Consider the following 24,011-nt stretch of genomic DNA (forward strand, 5'->3'; position numbering starts at 1 on the left):
GGCAACATTCAACTTGGGAGAGAAACGGAATGTCAAATACACCGCACCGCGGTGGCTGAGACCGGAGCTGGCTGAGAGGAAGCAGTGAAAGGTCCTGAAAGATGCATAATGTCAAGGGCGCTTTCACACCCATTTCCATTCACTGTAGTAGCAACACCAGCTCAATTTGCGCAGTTGCGCGCTGAGCTAGTAGATAGTTACTATTACTAAACTATAGGATAAAGTTAACGTGTATATTGCAGCTCATGAAGATAGATCAGCTGTCATATGATATATCAAGATTCTAGTGATTCCCCATTCCCGTAAGAAAGACATTAGAACTAATTACTGTATTAATCCAGCCTCAGTCACAACTGCTGAACCAGCTCAGTGGCCTTGTGGTTAGAGTGTTCACCCTGAGACTGGGAGGTCGGGGGTTCGATCCCCGGCCGGGTCATACCAAAGACTCTAAAAATGGGACCCTGTGCCTCCCTGCTTGACACTCAGCATCAAGGGTTGGATTGGGGGTAAGTCCCTGCGACATACTAGCGTCATGTCCAGGGGGTATACTTGTACATCAAGCTGCCTCACGCTACAGAAACAGGAGATAGGCTCCTGCCCTATGGGCCCCATGGTTCGGCAAGGCTACTTAGTCACAACTGCTGACACCCGACGGCTATTTTGGTTAACTTCCAATATTTGGTCCTCTATAAAGTCAGACTGTGTTGAACCGCTCCGCTGTCCGTCTGGAAACAAACTAAACGGTCCCGCTGAAGTGCCCTTTCTTTCTTTTGTATGAACACAAGGCTGCTGTACTTTATACAGTACCTCATACTTTAAATGCTTAATAATAACAATAATACCATAATAATAATGTATTTTTATTATTTACAAGACATCATATTAGGCTACTCAAGTCAAGTACATCAGTGCAGTGTAACAGTGACCAAATAGATTTGGGATTTATTTGACACATTATTTATGATGATTATTATTATGCATTTAAATGAGGTATAAAGTACAACAGCCTTGTGTTCATACAACAGAAAGCTTGGGTATTGTGTAAGACTGACATTATGTATCTTTCGGGACCTTTCACTGCTTCCTCTCAGCCAGCTCTGGTCTCAGACACCGCGGTGCGGTGTGGTGTATTTGACATTCCGTTTCTCTCCAAAGTTGAATGTTGCCACCACTGTTGAAGCAGCCATAAACTACACAGGTTCATCGTTGTTCTGGGCATCTTTATAAAGTTAGTGTTAGTAAAAAGCAGGTAAAAGAGTAATGTTTGAGCAGACTAACTTTTCCATTCACTGTAGTGGAAGAGGTGCGGTCTTACACCGCAGCTATGTCGGCTCCGCCTACAGGAAATACGTTGCCTGCGACCATGGGACTCGTTTCTGAATCGGTCTATACACAAAGTTTATGGAGGTAGGAGGTCTCTGCCCAACAGCAGGGACGACAAACAAAGTACACTTCAAAATGCTTAGTGTTAAAGCCACTGTAAGATTATATTTTTATTGTTGTTAAATAAAAGGGATACAAATCTGTATATTCCCATGCTAATCACCGATATAGTGTTTGCACAGTAACAGGGTTCTCTATAGTCTCTCTAGCTCTTTAATAAACAGAAAACTATACCAAACAGGAGAGAGAACTCATACAGGACACAGGATAATATAAGTGAAATTGAAAGTGATGAAGAAACAAATAAATCAGCCCAAATCAATTTTCCAATTTTAACATATCAAATTTAAGCTAAAGAATGGTGATCCACCTGAAAATGTGTTTTTAGTTTACTATGGAGGTGGAGAGACTGGGAGAAACCGGTTACTGAACAATATAGCAATGATTACTATCTTTTTTTTTTACCAAAACATAACCTAGAGCAGTGGTTCCAGAAGTGGGTTCCGGGGACCCCCAGGGGTCCTTGAGGGAGTTCCAGGGGTCCCCAGCTAAATGATAGTTTGGAAGCAAATGGACCCCATGGTCCATTTGGTTCCATTTGTACACCGAGTTAAATTAACATTGATTTTACAATATAAATTAGGGTCCCATAGAAATGCCATTAAATGGGGGTATGTAGACTGACTAATGCATGTCACACCGGGGGTCCTTGAACAGGTTGAGAATCACTGCAAGAGCCGTAAAGATCTTCTCTTATGGGGGTCCCTGGAATATCATTTCAAATGGGGGTCCGCGGGCTAATTAGTATCAATTTGGGGGTCCATGACATGAAAAAGTTTGGGAACCAAAACCACTGACCTAGAGTGTACAAATGAAACCAAATGGACCAATGAGTTACAAATGGATGACACAAGGCTTTTACTGTGCAGGATGTGAATGACAGGACTTTCATGTACCTCTTCGTCCACTCCTCGGGATCGAGGCCTCTCTCGATAGCGGCGTTCTCCGCCGGGAGGCCGAAGGCATCCCATCCCATTGGGTTTAACACCTACGGATAAGAGCATGAGGATTGGCATGACCTTTTTTCTTCTTCACAAGAGCATCTTAAAAAGGTACAACCCAGCAGAACGTTTCGATGCACAGTAATACATCTGTGAGATCAGATTATTTCAATAGATGACTGAACTGTTAAGACCTTTTTAATACCAAAAAGAAAGCAAAAGTAATTAACAAACTACTATAAACCTGGTCAAACACTGGCCAAATTGTCGATTTTTTAAAATAATGATTGGATCTACAAGCGTTGTGTTTTAAGATTGGCTATTTTCACAACATTTATCTGTGAAACCGAGTCAAACTAAATGTAGCCTCGGAAATAGGCGACTTACCCAGGAAATGTGGCATAGGAATGGGGTGAACCTTGTATTTTCAGATTAGATTAGATTAGATGTCTTCTCTTTATTATCCACAAGGGAAAATTGTTTTGCTCAGGTCAATGCATACATTAGGACAATACATAAATATACAAATACAATAAAACACCCAGCAAAGTACTAGTAAAATAAAATAAAAATAATAATAAATAAAAATTGTACTTAAAATCAGCACTTAATTTCTTAATTTATCGAGTGATTGATTGAAACCTGTGTATTCTTGAAAAGAGCATTGATGTTTGCCCTAATTTGAAATGCTGTCGAGATCACTCACACAGAAATCTAACAGTTACATAATACATGTATATAGTGGGATAGGGATATTTGAAAACAGTTTATTAATGGGTTAAATTGTCCGTAGGATATTGTGACATTCTTTCTAGTGTGAGTTGTAGATTGTTCCATGACACTGGAGCATCAAAACAATATTACGGTAGGTCTTTTGATCCGTGTTTTTCAACCTTCCACACAGGGTTTGAGAGAGAGAGGGAGAGCGAGAGAATGAAACAGAGGTTGAGAGCAGAGGAGTGTTAGGCAATGAAGTGGAGATGAGAAGCAAGGGGAGATGGAGAGAAAGAGAGGGGGGTGTAAGAGAAAGAGAGAGAGGGGTGCGAGAGAGAAAGAGAAATAGAGACAGAGAAAGAGAGACAGAAAGAGACATGTTAGAAAGAGGGAGGGATAGAGAAAGACAGGCAAACACAGAAAAAGAGAGAGAGAGAGAGAGAGAGAGAGAGAGAGAGAGAGAGAGACAACTGTATTGACTAACGACTCTGATGCCTAGCATGAATCGGTATCCTTGGTAACTGCCCGGGTCTAATTTGTAAAACTGAGTGCTATATGGCATTAATCCTGTGGTTCTCAAAGTGAGGGTCCTTGAAGGGGTGCCAGGGGGTCTTGGCTATTCAAAAACAGCTGATCAGCAAGCTTACCAGGCGATGTGATCTCTCAAATGTGAAAACATTGTGAACATTGTGAACACAAATCTTCTTTTCAGATGGGGATGTGGGGCCAAATACAACCATACCAATTTGGGGGGTCCTTGACATGAAAATGTTTGAGAGCCAGTGCATTGCAGCTGTTGTTATTGATACCTCCCTGTGTGTTGCCACTGCTCTTGCATCCCATTGACTTAGCACTGTGCCACCCGAGCGCTAGAAATGAGCACAGTGCCACGCATGGTACAGTACAGTACAGTACATGCGCAGAGAATGTTCAGTAAGGAAACCGAGTGCAGTTGCTGCTGGCCGACCATTAGTTGGTCTCAACTCCATGCTCGTACTCTTCATAATAGAGTGCCAAAGTCTGACGTAATTTCAAATCCTAGCCGGTTTGCCTTTTTATTCCCCATTCTGAATTCTCATTATAGATCGCACTACATAAGAGCGCACTAATATTACTCTAACATACACTTAGTAACATTTTCGCCAGAAACGCATGTAAACGATACAGAGTAATCTCCCAGACAATATCACAAAGACAGTTTGTTTATTTTTGGACCACATTGCTTATATGAGACAATTTTAATATATATGTTATGCTCCAAAGAGAAGTTACATCCGCGAAACCAGGGTAAGAGGCAGCAGACAGCAGGCACACAGCCCACTGGTCCATCCAGGCGAGGAGAGGAGAACGGCAGGTACACAGGAGAGGAGAGGGAGAGCAAAGACTCCCTCCCTGAAAAATGCTAAACATCAGATCCACTGCACGCTGCGGCTCATTAAAAGTGACACGGTGCTGCCTTGCTTATTAAGTGCAAACACTCTGGTCTAATGGGGAGAAAGAGAAGTGATGACATGATGTCGTTTCCAAGGGGACCCTCTGAGACGGACAGGCGATGACACTTCAACCATTTTCAACCTCATCTTTCATATTGGTCGTTGTTGGCCAAAACCACCATAATCGTCGTTGCTGGCTAAAACCAGGCCGCTCATATTTGAGCGGCCTGGTTTTGTGTGTCGTCCCCCGTGACATCATGTGGACTAGATGTGGAGTCTATGGACACATTTGTAGGCCAAGTCAAAGGCAAAATACATTTAATATGACGCAGTGGGTGCCACAGATTTTAGAGCAGTGCCTAACCGCTCCATTACACACACACACACACACACACATTTATACCGTATAAATGTTTTAAGCCACTGTGGGCCTAAAAAGCGATTATTTTACATGGCTGTGTTGTTGAACACATACACAGATTAACATTGGCAAAGTTAAATCCAAAAGAAAAGAAAGAAACTGAACGGCTGGAATATGGAAATTAAGGATGAGAACCCCTGGTTTAAACAACATATAATAAGCCCAAAAAAACACAAACACCAATATTTACAAGCGACTATACAGGAAAAACAAGCCCAATGTCGCTTAGAATTATCTAGTGCCACAGCAAATAAAAAAGATTAAATAAAAATAAAAATAAAAATAATTTAATTTTAAAATAAATGAATAAAGGTAGGTTTTGCGCAAGAATGCCTTATCATAAAAGTACAAAGTGTACAGTAGTTTGGATAATTGCATGGATGCAATGTAGTGCGTTGTATTTCCTATATTCGCGCATGGAGAGATTTGTGCAAAGAATGGTTTGGTAGAAAAAGATGAACGGATAAACGGTTCCCCCCGCTTTTCAATTAGTGTAGAAGGAAATAAATAGATCTGGCAACACTGAGGAGGAGTCCCTCTCGAACAGATGCTGAGCGGATGTTATTATCCTCCCGTGCAGGAGGGAGGGCGCCTCCAATCACGTGTGACGGTGGCTGTCGCCACACCAAGCTCCAGACATCACCTGGGGAGTCTCTGTGTCGCTACGGTGGGAGATACACTCCACTTGATCACATAACTACAGTGGTGGAAGAAGTCTTTTACTTTAAAGCAGTGGCTCTCAAACTTTTTCATGCCATTTGGCCACGGACTCCCATCTGAAAAGGTTTTGTGCCCCCCCCCCCCCCACCAATACCAAAGAGATTTGTGTTAGAAAGTGAACACTTTCAAGATTTGTTCAGAAATCTCAGCACTGTGAGCTTGTACAGGTATATCTACTAATTTTTAATAGCCAACGTATAAAACATGGATAAAGGGGTTAAAATGATTGTGACGCTGTATTGCTTTATCCAGACACAGACGTTATCAAATGTATAATATCATAAAGGTAAAGGATTCAGAGTCATACAGTATACCTGACAGAATGGCCTGGCTGATTCGTTTCTTCTTACAGTTTTAGGACACGTTGTGAGATGGGGATTTTCAGTCGAAAAAACACTTCCCGTGACCCCAGGGGTAGTGGGAGTGACGTCAGGACTTTGGTACTCTATTGTACCTTGCTGAGTAAATGAATGTTTGAATCGAGCACACAGCTGTGCAAAGCATAAGCCTTTAAACAGAATCGCAGCGTGTGCATTATGGAGCATGTGTCCACCTGCGGACGCAAGCACGTGAGCTCTGCAGAACCCCTCATGGGTCCTTTTGCTTTCGCTGTGCGCACAAATAAAACACAGATACCCACATTAAGCACCTGCCGGCACACACTAGCCAGTGGTGGCACGTATTCAACTGATGATTTATACTCTGTCGTATTAAGACGCCAAGGTAGCTGATCTATAAAAAATAAGCTCGCAACTGTTGTGTTTTGTGTTCCGAGGTTGTAGGTCTGCCCATTTTCAGCATTTTTTTTTAAGCGTTAGTCATTTCAGGCAAACACTGGGAGACAAAAAAAAAATAACGATTTGTTTTTGTTTGTCTAGGCAGGACACCAACCACCGTCGAGTTCTCATCATTGCTCCAATCTGGCGCACCTCCTCTATTCCACGGTGCGTGCCTCTCACTCTGTCTCTAACCATCCATCAATCCATCTCTCCACTTCCTGTGAGGTACTGTAGAAACATGCCGATTACAGAGCAACGACGGGAGCACTAGCCTGAAACAGACTGCACTACACTGCACTACAAACAGTGATAAACACTTTCACGGCCTATTAGGCTACAGTCAGAGTTCAGGAGAGGAGAGGAGAGTGGAGGAGAGGAGAGGTAGTGAGAGAGATAATGGGCCATTGGGCCATTACTTGTCATGTAAGGCTGTGGTTTTCAACCAGTGGTCCGGGGACCAGGAGGTTCCACGTGGATCCCAGCTAAATCATAATGATGGAGTTGATAACCAAATGGACCTTTGGTAGATCTTTAACTCTTGTTTACTCTTAAGTAAACACATTACTTAAGTCTAGTGGTCTACACCATTGGAGAACGTGAAGAAAGTGAGATGGGAATGTCTTGGGTCTGAGAGGCTAAATCTCATCAAATGGTGGTCCGTGGCTCAAATGCCCAATAAATAATGGACCTTGATAAGAAAAAGGTTGAAAACCACTGATTTATAGGTATGTGGGTGATTAACACGCTTCCCTTTCATCTGGGGTAACAGCTTTTATACATGTACATACACGGTAAAGGTTGGTTACCAAGGGCAACCATGTATGATTAATCACCCAACCGTAGCCTTATTCAGTCACAAACGAGGTGAAAAGAAGCATTTGATCAAATATGGCATGCGTGGCATCCAATCCATGACTGGCACGGCAAGATGCTTCTATAAGCCAGGTTGCTTACAGCGACAGCAGCCGCCCTGCAATGATTGGTCAGCTGTCATAGCGGTCCTCCGGTTTATCAATTATCACCCTGTCTCTCTCTCAGTGCTTTTTTATCACTCCCCTCAGCCTGGTCAAATTTAATCTGGCTATGTGGTAAACAGAAAAATACTATCTTTCAGCTTTATGTCATTTTTTACTGGACGCTTTTATTAGGCTAAGCACCCCTTAGCTGAGAGAGATGAAGCTCTCTCATATATATATATATATATATATATATATACACACACACAGTATATACTGTGTGTGTGTGTGTGTGTGTGTGTGTGTGTGTGTGTGTATAAAACCTTCCAAGGAAGGGACTGCACACTCCAGGGAACAGAGACGGACAACTTACTGCATCAACTTATTTATTAGCACGACGCATTTCGCCGTGAGCATAGCACCTGATGAAGCGTTTTGCCAGGTGCTATATGTGTGTGTGTGTGTGTGTGTGTGTGTGTGTGCGTGTGTGAAATTGTGTTTGATAAACTCTTCCATGCAACTTAATAAGATAAGAGGCTTTCAAGCTACAGTAGCTCACCATATTTCGCCGAGCGAGAGATTGAGATATTTGAGAATCAGTATTGCAGTGCAGCTTCTTAGCTTCTGTATGTTTACCAGCACTATCAGTTTTGCATACTATTTTTACAAATTACCTTTGCTAATAAACATTCCTATCACCCGGCACGGCGGCCAGATTATAGGGGACTAGGGGCCCGCAAACACAGCTTGCGTTTAGGGGTGTCACGATTACATTTCACTTGACGATTAATTGTCACACAAATGTTTTGGCCGTTGAACATGTGAACATAATAACAATTACATTTCTGTTTGGCTTTTATGCTTCGTAACCAAAAAGGTGCATGGGGGCAGATATGACACATATGACACAGATATGACACATAACGTAGATAAGATAATTTAATAACTTGGTGGAATGGTGGAAACGGCCAAACTACAAGCTCAAAACACATCACATCATGACGCATTTTGAGCTTGTAGATTTGCCGTTCCCACTATTCTTGAAAATCCATCATGGAAAATGATGACGAGTATGCTAAAACAATTGCTATTATCTCAAATAATCGCGTTTAGAATATTACTGTATATAATAATTGTGACAGGCCTACTTGCGTCTAGCTGCCAAAGGCTATTGGCAACCGGACAGGACAGTTCAATCACTTACAGTAGTTTGATGCTTTCTAATGGCTTGGCAGTGATGGGGTGCCTGGTGGCTCTGCCAGCTCATGAATGGGACCACATTGCTCCTTGTGAGCCGCAAGTCCCCGAGTTCAATCAAATCCAACTCCCATAGTAGGGTCTTGCATGTCTCTCTCTCCACTCTGACCTTGTTTCGTCTAGCAAGGTCCGAATCTGATCACCATATTTTCCCCCTCATGAATGGCCATGATCGATCTTGTATTTAAACTAAATTCCGGTGTTGTATTTATTTATTCATTAAAATAGAGCTTTTACGTTCAGGGTATTCATGGAAATGTCATGTCACACAAAGATGGCAGACTGACAGTAACAGTAGGCTACGTGTAGTCCGCCTGACAGCAACTGAGTACTTTGGGCAGCCCGTGTGCATGCACATTTCTGTTAGCAAACCACAGCATGCAAGCCACCTTTGTTTTCAATGATCCCCCCATAGTTCTCACCTATCGTCCGGAGATGCGCTGGTAAAAAATGGTAGGGAGGGATAACTAGATAAGAGATCCAATAGAACTATAGTAAGACAAGTCATTTTATTCTTGGTTGCACATAGGTGTCACGCTCTACTACGGCACGTTGTTGTGAGCTTGACCTATTTTTGGCATGCAGCCAAGTACAAATCAGGCATTACGACAGGATAATGGCCCGCCAAGATAAATGTTAATCGACTACCGGTAATTGACTACAATCTTCTGATATTTAGTCAAAGAAATAACATATTTGTTACCTCATGTCCTCTCATCCTTTGGAAGTGTCCAATGGTGTCACTGATTGTGTAGACACGCACATGTCCCATGTGCAGACGACCTGACGGGTACGGAAACATGGAGAGGACATAAAACTTCTTCCTTCCAGAGCCCTGGGGGAAAAGCAGAGGTGTTGTCAGTGGGGAATGTTGAATGGAAGGAGTAGGACAAAGCCTCTCTACTACATCCTCCTGGTGGGGTCTCCTCAAAAGGAAGGAAGGAAGACAAGCCACCGTATTATTTTGTCTGCCGCTAGCTGTTAGCATAAATAATAATAATGGATTTTATTTATATAACGAACTTTACATTCATGAGAATCTCAAAGTGCTACAGCAAATTAATAAAAACAGAAGAAACAACACACCAATAAAAACATCTAATAGAATGGGAACACTTTTAAAACGGGGCTATAAAAATGTTTTGGTAAAAGCAAAGTCTTAAGTCCTCTCTTGAAAGGATCGACTGACTGTGGGGCTCTCAGGAGTGTGGGGAAAGCATTCCACAGTTCGCACCCATGGTGCGTAGGTGGTGCCGTGTCATTAGTCAGAAGGTTCATTGTTCCGAAATTACTATCCCTATCTCTAACCCTAACCTAAACCTAACCGCAAGCATGGGAGCAAACCTAAACCTAACCGCAAGCACGGGAGCAGTGCATGTTCGGACTAACGGGACTTCGGATCTATGGGTATAGTTCCCGCGTAGGTTAGTCTTTATGGGTTTGAGGAGTTTGGTGTTTGAAGACACAAACACAAAACCCAGTATCCCCAGTTTAAGATTATTTTATTTACTTATAAATCCCTGCACGGCCTGGCCCCTTCATATTTAAACAGAACTTTTGGTCCCTCACACGCCACAAAGGGCACCGAGGTCAGCAGACAAGCTGCTCCTGGAGGCTCACAAGACGAACCTAAGGAGTCGCTTTGTGCTGCTGCTCCTATTGGCTCTGGAAGAGTCTGCCCTTTTATATAAATTTTTTTTAAACTCTATGTCACTTCTTAAAAACACTTTTTTATTCTTTGGCTAATGTTTGTGTTTTGTTTATTGCACTTTTGTTATTGTGGCATTAATTGTTTTTGTCTCACCCTGTACAGCACTTTGGTCAATTTTGATTGTTTTAAATGTGCTCTATAAATAAAGCCCTACTTTTTTCCAATAGTGCAGGTATTTTTCTTTTTATACCATGTAGTGGTACGTAGCTTGATAAAAGCACATCATTTAAGAAAGATATTTCAGGCGACAAACTGTTCACACAACACACAATTTCAAAGGTGTGATGTTCACAACTGTTAACAGTTGAAATATATTTATTTCCCCATGGGGAAATATATTTCAAACAATATAAAAAATGTATATTATAAAAGATCTATTAGAATGAGAATTATGTTTGTGTCGATTAATTTATATCTAAGAGGGGAAAATCTAGATTATTCAGTTAACCTACATGAACAAGATTAAGTCGGTTATTGGTTCCAAGTTTCGGTTCAGATATATTTTTGGTAAATTGCCCCAGCCTTAGGGCCGATCCATACTCCTATTTTACTGCTGTTTCTGTGCTGTAGTGCCGAAATCATTTCAGCTCATCAGAAATCTTCAGTAGCACCGAAGAGGACGGTACCCGCCCCCCCTGAACCTCAAATGACGTCACATTGTAGGCTCTACAGAGCCGAACCGACTTTTATTCGGCTCTAAAATAGGAGTATGAATCGGCCCTTACTGTCACCACAGTCATGCCCCACCAGCAGAAGACACATGATCTGCAGTCATATATGATTATAAAAATCTTTCAATGAATTAATTAGTTCATTAAGAGCACGGATGTCATGAATGTCCCTGATTAAAGCAGCATCTTGAGGTAATTGCATATAGGGATGACAGACACGCGTCAGATAATTAGCCTGTACAAGCCAGTGTGCACTTTGTTGATATCGGCAAGAAACTGTGTATCTCAACTGTTTTTTCATAAATTTGTGTTGTAATCTGCTTATTTATTTGTGTCATCACATCCAATTTTACTTGTTTAATCTGTATCCTGACTGAGTTTTCTGTCCTGATTGGATACAATTGGTATCCCGCCCTGAAACTGCATTTTCTGTTTAATAAAGAGCTGGAGAGACATGGAGACTCCTGTTGCTGAGAAAAAGTCGCTATAGCAAATTGATTACGTCAGAATATAGAGATATTTAAAACTTATTTTAACCAAAGAAAATGACTTACTCTACCTTTAAGTTGGTTAAGTCTGTGAGTTATATTTATACATATTGTACCTCTTAAAAGTATATTACAAGAACTTACTATTGTAAAATGGATCCATTGGAACACGGGTACCTGAAAAGTAGCAGTTTTGGACATACAAGGTTTCCCACTCGACAGCAACAACTCTAGGTCTACTGTGAGCTACAAGGCCCAGTCTTGGTAACGACGTCTGCACAGATAATTGGAAAGGATGCTTAATGGACCAAATTAAATTTAGAAGGAAAATAAGGCTATGGGTGCACCCAATAAATATTCATTCTGTCAAACCAGACACCTTCAATAAAGGCAGTAGTCTCTCTACAGTAAATTATTTTCTTCACCAATACCAAATGCATAAGGCAATATGGGTTGTCTTTTTTTTTTTGGGCAAAACCCACACAGTGATAAGCCACTCTGTCAGACAGTCCACAGTGTAATAGCAAACCGAGAGCTAGTAGTCGCAGCTTATCACAAATGACAGCATGTGTTTGTACTCTTAGAAGAAAAAATGATTAAAAGGGAGTGTATAGACCTCAGACTGATTCTACAAATGCCTTCTAAATCAATAGTTCTAAAACATTTTCATGCCAAAGACCCCCAAAATGATATGCATTTGGTCGCGGACCCCCACATTCCAGGGGGGTCCCATGTATGTGTTGGCTATTCAAAATCCCTATTAAAAAATAATTATATATATATATACATATATATATATATATATATATCCCCTCAATGTGGTGGTCCTTGAGAACCACTGGTGTAATGCAGTGGTTGCCAATCTTCTTTTTTGCTCAAATGTTATGTCTCCCTGAAAGCAAAACTAGTGAAAATAGCCTATCTACAAGCTGACGTGACACATCTTGTAGATCAGCTATTTTCACTACTTCATAAAACAAATTGTATTGTTTTAAATGAATGAAATTGTCTTTATTTGCTTTGAAAATCTTTTGAAATGATTTTCTTCCTCTTTTCCATGTACTAAATGAAATTTAAAAAGCTATATTTTCTCGTGACTCATCAAAATGGGCCCACGATTAATTTGTAAATGTTTATTTTTTCTTTCCCCCTTGCCATTCTATAAATCTGTGACGTGACAATAAAGCTGATTCTGACCCAAACATGGGTCCCGACTGGCCCACTGTTAATGAGAAATGTTAATGGTCGGTCACCTCCTCCTTCGCCTCCCTGCTCCACTGCTGCATGATGCGCGGGTGCCACCACTGTTCCACCTTGCGCCGGGTCTCTGCTCGGTAGTCCTTCTCCCAGAGGCCCGTCTCACTAAACAGGGTGCGCAGGGTGCAGCAGCCGGGGCGGGGGTGGTACCGGAGGAGGAGAGGAGGACCCAAACGGGCCAGCCGGCCACACAGTGATGATGCCGGCATGGTTCCGTCGTTACCTAGGTAACACGAGGGATTGAGAGCACAGTCAGTGACATAGTAAGAAAAGTAGGTCAGTGAATGTGCGTGCGCGTGTGTGCGCCCGTGCATGTGTGCGCCCGTGAGTGTGTGCGCCCGTGCGTGCTTGCGTGTGTGAGAGAGTGAGAGCGAGAGTCTCAACTCTCAAGGCTGGTGGAAAAGGTGTAGGTCGTTATGATGGCTTACTTTGACATCCAAGAGAAAAAAACGTATCGATTCAATCAATTCTTTAAAAAAATTACCGGTATATAATTCTAGTAATAAGTGATTTTCCAAAATGCCGAACATTTATCCGTCTCTCTTAGCACATTTCAACGAGGCAATTTTATGTGCTTTACACATCGAGCAAAGGAAACAAATGATGCACGAAAACAAATAAGTAAAAAACACACAGTTACAGTGCAGAAGAAATTAAAGTAATTGATTTAAAGGCAGTGGCAAAACTAATGGTCTTTAGTTGTGTTTTTTAAACGAAATAAAAGTGGGAGCAGACCTGCAGTTTTCTGGACTTTGTTCCAGATATGTGGTGCATAAATGCTCCTTCCCCATGTTAAGTTTTAAGGACAGAAAGCAGACCTTTCAGATGACTCGAGAGATCTGGAAGGTTCATGAAAAATAAAATACGGGTGTCGCAATGTGAGGGAGTAGATTTCTGCAGAACTTTCTTTCTGCCCAGTCACAATTATTACATAATGACCCAATGGCTCCTTTTTTAATAATAATAATTATAATTATTATTTTATTATTTTGGAAATAGCTTCACTACCATATGTTACAACGTGTCATGAAGACACTTAACAAATAATATTACAAATGTGATATAATGCATTATAGACCAGACCTTTTGCGCCATAGGCCACATCCCACGGATGCGCCTTTCCCCGACAGTCAGGGCAAACACTCTCGCCAAAACATGATCGCGCCAGGCGGCCCTCCCTCCTCCAATGAGGCTTCTGCTTCAGGAGCAGCGGAGGCGGGGCGCGGGGGAGCGCACGGGAACTGGTATGAGAATAACGGAGTCGCGGAAAATGTTTGTCGTATATTTTCAAAAATAGAAATGGAAATAGCTTAACTACCATATGTTACAACGTGTCATGAAGACACTTAACTAATAATATTACAAATGTGATATAATGCATTATAGACCAGACCTTTGAAGTAAAGTGTTACCGGAGCTGCAACGTGTGTCAACATAAGGAACTGTAAAATCTTTAGAGAGGAATCAAATCGGTTTTGGCCTACTAATACGGGCTTTTATGGAAGCCAATTTCCGCCAAAGAAAAAGTCCTGTAATCATTATAATGAGAAATGTACATTACAAAGAATAATAATTACTTAGTATCTCAAAAGAACGAGAAACTCGATGAACTCATTATGTTGATACAGATCTCTGCAGGAAATGGACTTCCATTAGGAGGCTTGACTTCAATTTGCTGTTTCTGTATTTAGGCTGAAGCAGAGTAATCTAGTAAGAGAGTGGTGACACGCTTTGATCTCGCCGCAAAGCGAGTGCCTATGGGCGATAGTTCCAAACATTGCTCCTATGGCAGGAACTATCCCATTGAGAATGAGCACTTCCGCATTCCATTGTTACAATGAGAGTCAACGGGAGTGTCATTACTCTCTTACTAGATCACTCTGGGCTGAAGGTCATAATGTGAGTAAGGGTGCAACACTTAATCTGTACTTAGGCTGAAGGTCATAATGTGAGTAAGGGTGCAACGCTTCAAAAGAAAGAAACGAACCAACATTGATTATAATGAATAATCGATTATAATAAAATAATAGATACTGGGCGTGGGGGGGTGGAGGTCGGGTGGAAACCTCATTATGCCCCAAACTGTTGCGTTTCAGGATTCAAATTCAAAAGTAGCAAAGGCTATTAGCTATTTTTGATGCTTTTGTGTGGCATTAATTATCATCATCATCATACTATCATCATCATCATCATACTATAATTCTAACAATGTCTGTGTGTCCGTGTGTGTGTGTGTCTGTCAGAAACAGTGCCGTAACTCCTTACTGCCTGCACCAATCACTCCCACACAGGCATTTCACACAGGCATTGACCATATGCATATGGAGGGCGTAACGAAGACATATTTTCGATTTGACACATTAATGATTATTAATTAATTTATTAGTCAATTACAACCGCACCCGGGCACAGTACCCTTCACGGCCACAAGGGGGGGGGGGCAAATATCTCACAACGGGTAAGGACTAGTGGCATTAATTTACAAAAAAAATAAACACAAAAAGTTAGAATATGGAGATAGCAGATTATAGGAGACAATAATCACATCTGTGTGGGGACTCCGTGTGGGGGGAGAGTGTGTGTGTGTGTGTGTGTGTGTGTGTGTGTGTGTGTGTGTGTGTGTGTGTCATGACGCGCAGCAATGGCAGCACGGTGGAAACGCCGGTGGACGCCAACTTTGCTTGTTCTTTAACATCTAACAACCGCACCCGTTCTAACTACGATCGTTAATGTAGTGGGTACAGCTTTTGGAACTTTTGCAACTCCTGTGGCGGTGGCTGTGTGTCAGGATATCACGTCAAGATGTACCCAGCGACGTAGTCTACTACCGGCGACCACGCTGCCTGTTGGTCCCTCCCGTGAACAACAGGTGCCGGGAGGAGAGGCAGTGGACCCGGTGACTTCCCTGCGGTGTGTCGGTCCACCATCGGGGCAGCGGTGTGTGGACTTCCAGGCCCATGAGAGCGGCTGCGGAGTGTGGAGGGTACAGCGTCACCGGGAGAGACCCAGTGAGTCGGCAACTTCCCTACACCAAGCGGACGCCGCGTGTTGTCACCGGGAGGCGGTGTGAGAGTGCTGGCTCCGTTCTCTCTGATGGTCCAGCCTGGGACATGTCCACAGCGTGGGAGCGTTTGTGGGAGTGTTTCGAACTCTCGACAGCTTGCAATGCGAGGTGTTGTACTGTCCCTGTTGTACTGTCTATGCCACCATATGAGACTAGGGGCTGTATTTTGCGTGTCTTAAGTACCAGGTCTTATACCCTAACTTGAGTAAACTAAAGACCTGGAGGCGTGATCAATGCCATTTGGCTATTCTGAGTGGCCAAAGAGCATTGATCGCGCCTCCAGGTCTTTAGTTTACTCAAGTTAGGGAATAAGACCTGCTACTTAAGACACGCAAAATACAGCCCTGGGTGTCTATAGGAGTGGTTGCACCACTCAAAAATAGCAATAACAAAAGCAGATCCACAAACTCACAAGAAGCGAGCTTGTATTAGTGTAGATATAAAAACAGACAAATCAATGTAGTCAAATATAAAAAAATCTATTTGAATTTATTTTTTAATGAATTACCGTACTACAAAAAAACACGCTTCTCGATTATTCAAAAAAAGACATTGATAGAATCATTGTCAAAAGAAGATAATAATAGATAGTTGCAGCAACCCTACAGTATGTGCAGCGCCACGGTGGCGCTAAGGAAATTGGCGCCGAGTATGTGCCTCAAATCAAGAGCCGGTAAAACCAGCAAATTTGAATCTGACTTTTACCAACTCACACACACACAAACACAGCCGCACACACATACACGCACAGTTACCAAGGTAACCCCAGATTTATACCAACCTCTCCTTGATAACAAGGGAAAAAAGGGAAGAAAAAAAACCATCCATAAAGTATGAGTTTAGAACTGTGGTTCTCAACATGAGGCCCATGTACAACAAGCGGCCACAGGGAGACATTTGAGGAGTCACTTCGCTGTCGGGAGGAAAATGTCCAGAACTGTTACTTTTCAGGAAATGGAGAAAGGAAACGGTGTTCAAATGGATCCAATGTAGTCGTCGTTCAGCCATAAGCTCTCGTTAATACTTTATTGGATTTTAATGATACCCAGACAGTTTGAATAACTTTCACATATAAAAAACAAAGAATAAAATAGCAGATCTAACAGCTGATGTGACATGTTGTGAGCTTGTAGATCAGCTGTTTTTGCTCACTTTTGCTCTTAGCAGTGACACACGTCGCACTATGAGCTTGTAGATCTGCTATTTTTGAATAGCCAACCAATGTGCTACATAGCTCAAATCTAAAATGACACAGATGCTTTCTGGGTTTAATGGGTTAACACGGTAGGCCAACAAGCTACTGTGTTGGGGGGGGGGGGGGTTCCCCATCGTATCCAGTTAAACCCTTAAGGCAACTGAAGCCCTTTTTCCTCACGCTAAAAGGCTGAAGGAGCCATGATAATGCACTCAAGGTTGTTTAGCTCTCCGACTGGTCACGGTGTGAGTGGGCTGCACAATGACATGTTTCTATGGTTACAAGTGGGTAGTAGAGATAAAAACCTATAAATGTCCACGGTCCCGGTATTACAAACAACAAACTGCCTTCATACACAGTACAGTTCATATTGTTTCTCAAACTTTTTTCATGTCAAGGAAATAAGGACGGACCCCCTTCTGAAAATATTGTGACGGGGAGCGGCACCCATACCAGATTTATGTGGGCAAAATGAAAAGAAATAATATATATACCGTATATATACAGTATATATATATATTCACAAATATGTCGCATCACGTCATACTGCAGTACTTAGATTACGGTGCCTCATGTACACAGAATTGTTCCAAGTGGATCCTCTGGGTTCCTTGAACAGCAGCTCGCAATTCATTTTCAATGTGAGTCACTGGGTTTCACAGAGCAGCTCTGCTCCATGGCTGTGTGAAACCCATGGACTCCCATTGAAAATGAATCGCGAGCTTCTCTGCCCCCCACTCTGAGAGACAACAGAGAGAGCGATTTGTTTTAATAGTTTAATAGCAGACAGTGCAGACTCGCAACGCAGCAGACAAGCATGATCACTCACAGTCACACTCACGGCTTGACGGGGAAGACACGTTTGCAATGTTGGAACGTCACTCGATATAACTTCAAACCAAACGCGGCTGCAAACACGTTACTAAAATAATAATCATACTAATATGGGGGGGAGAACACAATAGAGACAGCGCACGCAAGTGGCCGCGAAGCACGAGACTGTGACACACAAACATACATGTTACTTATTACAATAATAATAATCATACTAATATGGACACAACGGAGACAGCGCTTCTTTCACCTGACAAATATCACAATGTGATCATTTCTTGTTTTCTTGTTTTACAAATGGGGGGTCCATGACCAAATACATATCAAGATTGGGGTCCTTGACATGAAGATATTTGAGAACCACAAAATAAGAATGCAAGCGTTCTACCACCATCCATATAGGTTACGGTACACATGTAGGCTATGTACATGAAATTATTAAATTAATGTAACTAGACCGGTGCCTGGCTGTAGAGCGCCGAGTCAGTAATGATGGAAGTTGGAGATCCATGCCCCACACAGCTATGTAATACGCGTTGTACCCGTGTCAGAGTACCCGTTCCACCCATCGGTCTGTCCCTTTTATGCCCATATATGGAGATTTCTGTATCTGTCTCTCTGGACAACCGTGTATCTGACCGACTCGACACCGGCCACTGCACTCCCTGTGGTGGTGTGGAACGCATGTGTCACATTTGAAGTCGGTGGGGAGACCGGTTCTCGACTCGAGTTACGTGGATTACAGATATATACGTACACACCTACGTACAGAGACGTTGTGCACTACTTGGAACAATGCAAGTTGGACATGCATGCACCACCTAGTTATTATGTCTACAGTATATCCCTTTTATGCCCATATATGGAGTTCTTTGTCAGGCATGCCCAAATATGGAGTCTATGCAGATGTCAGAACAGGCCAGCTCCATATGGAGATATAGGGGTCATCAGGTCCAGAGCCTGGGAAGAGACTTTTGTGCTGGTTCTGGACAACCGACATCAGGCACTGCACTCCCTGTGGGGGTGTGGAACACGTGTCGAATTTGACGGTTCCCGAGTTACGTGGATTAGAGACGTACACACGTACGTACACATGTACCTACACACAGAGACTTGGTGCATTTACAGATATATATCACAGCCATTCTACCTAGGCCTCACCCTGAATACACTGAAATCACTATGTCGGAAAGACTTGTCCTTGTCAAATGTTTAGATTTCGATTTTACATAAGAATGTTCTCAATTTGATCATAAGACAATTACTAAATATCAGTTTACGGGTTTTCTTCAAAGTAAAATGTATGACACACTGATTTACTATGGCACATTTATGAGTCCACTTGTAGGCCTACAGACTTTTTAGAGGTCTCAATCTCAAAGAACACCATGGAATTGGTACACTCTCCACCTAGACCTAGAATGTCTGTGATCATGTCATATAACTTCGTAAAGTATCATGTATCACAGGCATATATCCCTTCCACCCGTTCCTGGTTGAATTGAATTGTGGGCGGCCTAAATGTGATAAATGCTCCGTTTGTACTCACCCATTAAATAATTCCAAAGATGTGGAGTGAAATATGGTCCTTTAGTTTCATATCCATGTGAAAGTTCTGGCTCAAAACGTGTATTTAGTCAATTATCTCCACTTTTTCAAGAGATTGTCGTGGAAATTTAGAGATAAACATTTAATAATACTCCAAGTTACAGTTTGGTGCTGTTCCCTGTGCTGCTTGTTTTATGACGTCACTGTTTTGGTGAATGCCTTGAGGCTATATGTTGGGGGGTTGTCTGTGTGGGAGCAATGTCGTTTCTTGTCACTCTGGGAGCCAGACCGGGGTTTCCATGCACAGGTTCGTGTAAGTCTGTCTTCTTACTCGAGTAAAATCCTTATACTCTATAACTCCGTATTCTTGTGTCGCCTCATTATTCATTATTATGATTTGTCTTTTGAGCATATGTCCCACAGATTCCATTACAAGATGCATTGCACACAGATGTCTTTCTCTCCGGGCGAGGGCCCGGAATGATCGATGGACTGATTTTACCAATACTTCACGTTGTTTACCGCAGACGTCATCACCTGCCAATTGTGTGTCCCAAACATTTGTGCTTCCCTGGTCAATTGGTGATGACGTTTGTGGTGATCAGAGGAAGTTTTGATAAATTAAGTCCAGCTGTTATTCCGGGCCCCTTTGCCCGGAGAGAAAGACGTCTGTGTGCATCTCGTGAAAAGGTGAAGATAATTGACTAAATACACGTTTTGTGCCAGAACTTTCACATGGATATGAAATTAGAGGACCATATTTCACTCCACATTTTTGGAATTATTTAATGGGTGAGTACAAACGGAGCATTTATCACATTTAATGCCGCCATGTTGCACCCGAACAGAAATTAACCAGGGTGTTTTATGGCTCTGTATGTGAAATACTTTGCAATGTAGGCTATGTAACAACAGAGCCATTCTAGGGCTCACTCTCCACCTAGCCCCTCTCGGAACCCTACGTAAAGTTTGTATACACTACACTTTACATAGGGTCCCTTCCCATCTGTCCCAGGCTAAATGTTATACAGACGTACATACCTTCGGAAAGTCGGAAACGGCCGTGCTGCGCTTTTTTGATGGGAGTGAGATGTTTCAAAAGAAGCATATATCTGCTATAGGAGACAACGGAAACCTCCGCAAATTTTCATTTGGCGCAGAAGCCGTTAAGTATTTTAGTTTGACCGCTTTGGTTGCTCTGAAATTCTCTCTTCCTTCCTTCCTTGACTTCCTTATTGGCATCCGATTGTACCGCCTCCAGCACCAGAACTGGCTAGCTGCAACAGAGCAGATCAGAGGCAGGAACGTAGGGACGCGCATCTGGGATGCCAATAAGGAAGTCAAGGAAGGAAGAGAGAATTTCAGAGCTGTCAAAACGGTCAAACAAATACTTAACGGCTTCTGCACCTAATGAAAATTCGCTGAGGTTTCCGTTGTCTCCTATAGCAGATATATACTTCTTTTGAAACATCTCACCCCCATCAAAAAAGCTCAGCACGGCCGTTTCCGATGGTATGTACGTCTGTATAACATTTAGCCTGGACTGATGGGAAGGGACCCTATGTAAAGTGTAGTGTAAACAAATGTAAACAAACTTTATGTAGGGTTCCGAGAGGGGCTAACTCTCCAGTGCACAGACCCCCTTCAAGTACCCCCGAATGTCCCTTCCTTGACCACTGTACTATACACAGTATAGCTCTTTATGTGTTCCTGCTGTATATCATCATTTGGTGTCAAAAATATCCTGCTTTTCAACATCATACGTCACAATAATAATAATAATAATAGTTTTCCGCGCTTGCATGATAACGTGTTCTGTTGTTGTTCATGTCTGTCTGACCATCATTCAGAATCAGAAAACAAGAATTCAAATGACAGTTTACACGTGCAGTGCAGTGTATCAACGTGCACGAATGAGCGTGCGTGTGTACGAACGTAAACATTTAAGAGGGGGTTGAAAATCGGTTTGGTCACCTTAACTTGAACTATTAGATACATACAGACTAGTCATATCATAACATAAGAGAGAGAGAGCTGTAGCACTTACACAATAAAGGATGACGTTTTGTTTCCAGAAGGACCCTTATTTAGCGATAATGTCTCCGATACATTCATCAACAACAATCCACGCAACCAGCCGTTGCAATGACTTGGCTTCACCGCTCATGACCGGCTCATGACTGCACCACGGGCGCCGCCATGTTGTTAAAGAAAAAAATGAAACCTTTATGAACACAAGTGTCCTTGTAAAAACAATGCGTTTAAACCACGCCCCCGTTTAGATAGAACTGTAGTTTGTGTGGTTTGAATTTACAAATGTCTAAAACATGTTGTTGTTTTTTTTACTTCAATGTTGGATTTTTATAATAATAATCTTCATCCACAACAATAATTTGTTCAGGGCTTTGGTTTGGTTTGGTTTGGTTTGTGGATTAGATTATTCATCATAGTTTTTAATGTATGATTGAACCTGTATCATCGCATAATAATAATAACAACAACGGGACAACTATTTAAAAAATATTAACAACAATTATATAAAATGATTGGATTAACTGTTGCAATTGCACCCTTCCTTGAGACACACCCAATTAGTTAAGCTTGATCACTATCATTGTAACCACTTTAACTGTATCTTGGCTATTAAAAAATAGCAGATACAAGCTACATTGTGGGTCACTTCATGCCGCTATGAACTGGTACATATACATATACGATCTTTGATCTCCACCAGGCCGAAGGCATGGGGAGAGATCAGCGACGTAGAGTCTGTGGGGGCCACGGGGCCATGGCCCCCATGAAGAATCCTAGGGCCCCTTTCGGCCCCCATGAAGATTTTCGTGGACATTTTACATTTACATTACATATTTTCTGGGAATTCCGAACATTTTGGACCTCTCCGCCGGCAATCTGAGAATCCCATCGTCAAATATTCGGGAAAACAGCGCCTCCCCTGTTGTTCCTCAGGCAACAGTCTGTCTTGAGAGACACCGGCCGTCCAAGAGGTGTTAAAAAGTGCTAATCTGTTTCTTTTGTAGTTGTTCTTGAGGCGTGACATAAAGGGCGCGTTCGGAAATACCACACCGGAGCACACTCGCCTATTAGTTTGCATTGCACAGTGGGCTCAGTGCGCTATTTCCGAACGCGCCCAACACTGATCAAGAATTCACCAAAGAGACCTAACCACAGACTAGTGAGACTACACACTGACTCGAGAAAAGACCCATATCGTCCAAAATAGGCTGATCAGTCGCTGTCTGTGTATAGGCTAATTCAATGGTAAAAGTATGCTAAAGAACTCATTTTTAGACCATTTGGGAAAAAAATAGGCGGGGCTGCGGGGGGACTGGCCCCCATGAGGATTGATCAAACTCTTCGGCTCTGGGAGAGATTATGTTTTGCACCCTGTCTGTCCGTCCGTTTGTGTCTGTCTGTGATCAGCTAATCTCCGGCATCGCTGGCCTGTTCGCAGCAAAACTGTGCACGCACTCTCTGGATGCCAGAGCTGAACCTCTGACTCACATTATTTACATCGGCCTGTTATAGCGCTGCCAGGAGGAAGATTTTTGCAAACCCCATTTTTTTAAGTAGCCTACACGGTAGGCTACCTACAGATTTTTTTGCTGTTGTTATCAAATGTTTTTTATTAAGACATGAAATCACAATAAGACATGTCACCATGAATGACTAAAGAATTAGAAAACAAAACACATATAAAAACAACACAAGAGCAAAAGCAAGGAACACAAAAACAAACAAACAATCCCACCCACCCCTCCCCCCGGGACCAAAGATGCCACAAAATGTCAGTACTCCTACTACTGTGCAATGGGAACAAAAAATAAATAAATAATAATAATAATGATTAAATCATGCCCTTGGTACCTACAGATTTTGTAGGCTATATCTCTAGCCATTAAACAAAACCGGTGGATCCCGAGGCGTTCCAAGGCAAGTGAGTCAATGTGATTCCTCCACCTGTGCATTGGTCTGCCCCGGGGTCTCCTCAGTCTCCACCTAAGCGGGCTCTTTTCCAGGCGAACAAGACTAAGAGGCATATTGAACCAATGGAAATATTAAAAAGTGCTTCTGCAAAAACTTCCTAACTCCAGTGGATCCTCAAATGATCTGCCAAACGATCTAACTCCACCCGTTTAGCGTTTAGTCATATTTTTTAGTACTTGTGCAAGCAGAGCGTGTAAGTACTGTAATCGGCTGTGTATGTCGGTGGCGTCGCTTGGTCAATCAGGGACCAAGAACTCAAAATTGGTATAAGGTCAATATAGGGGGTATGCATCGGCTGGGTATGTGTGTATGTCCGCGTACTCCACCGGGCAATGAGGGAGCACTGACCACTGCTGTATTTCAAACCTAGACAGCAGCAGAGAGCTTTAGGACTCAGAACAGCAGTCGTACCAGCAGTGGTGGCGCGTTCTGCTTGCGCACAAGTTGGCCATACATGTCCTAAACCGGTGACCTATGAATACGGTTTTGACAGAAGCAACAGCTGTTGAAATAGTCTCGCTCAGGGCCCTGAAGCTGCGGGACGTGGGGCTTAATGCCACTAAAGTTCCATTGT

General features: G+C 42.4%; 1 protein-coding gene across 2 annotated transcripts in view; it reads right to left on the bottom strand.

Moving 5' to 3' along the window:
* lars2 (leucyl-tRNA synthetase 2, mitochondrial) overlaps window positions 1-21,617 on the bottom strand; it is a 69,252-nt gene extending 47,635 nt beyond the window's left edge. For both annotated transcript variants that reach the window (XM_083760564.1, XM_083760563.1), the window contains exons 1-4: window positions 21,480-21,617; window positions 12,788-13,014; window positions 9,368-9,499; window positions 2,340-2,431 (exon numbers count right to left, since the gene is read on the bottom strand). In XM_083760564.1, coding sequence (XP_083616690.1) covers window positions 2,340-2,431; window positions 9,368-9,499; window positions 12,788-13,000 — 437 coding nt within the window. In that variant the 5' untranslated portion in view covers window positions 13,001-13,014; window positions 21,480-21,617. The remainder of the gene's footprint in view (window positions 1-2,339; window positions 2,432-9,367; window positions 9,500-12,787; window positions 13,015-21,479) is intronic.
* Window positions 21,618-24,011: the final 2,394 nt, after the last annotated feature.

Source organism: Protomyctophum parallelum (genome assembly GCF_964188405.1).
Source record: "Protomyctophum parallelum genome assembly, chromosome: 3".
NCBI lineage: Eukaryota > Metazoa > Chordata > Actinopteri > Myctophiformes > Myctophidae > Protomyctophum > Protomyctophum parallelum.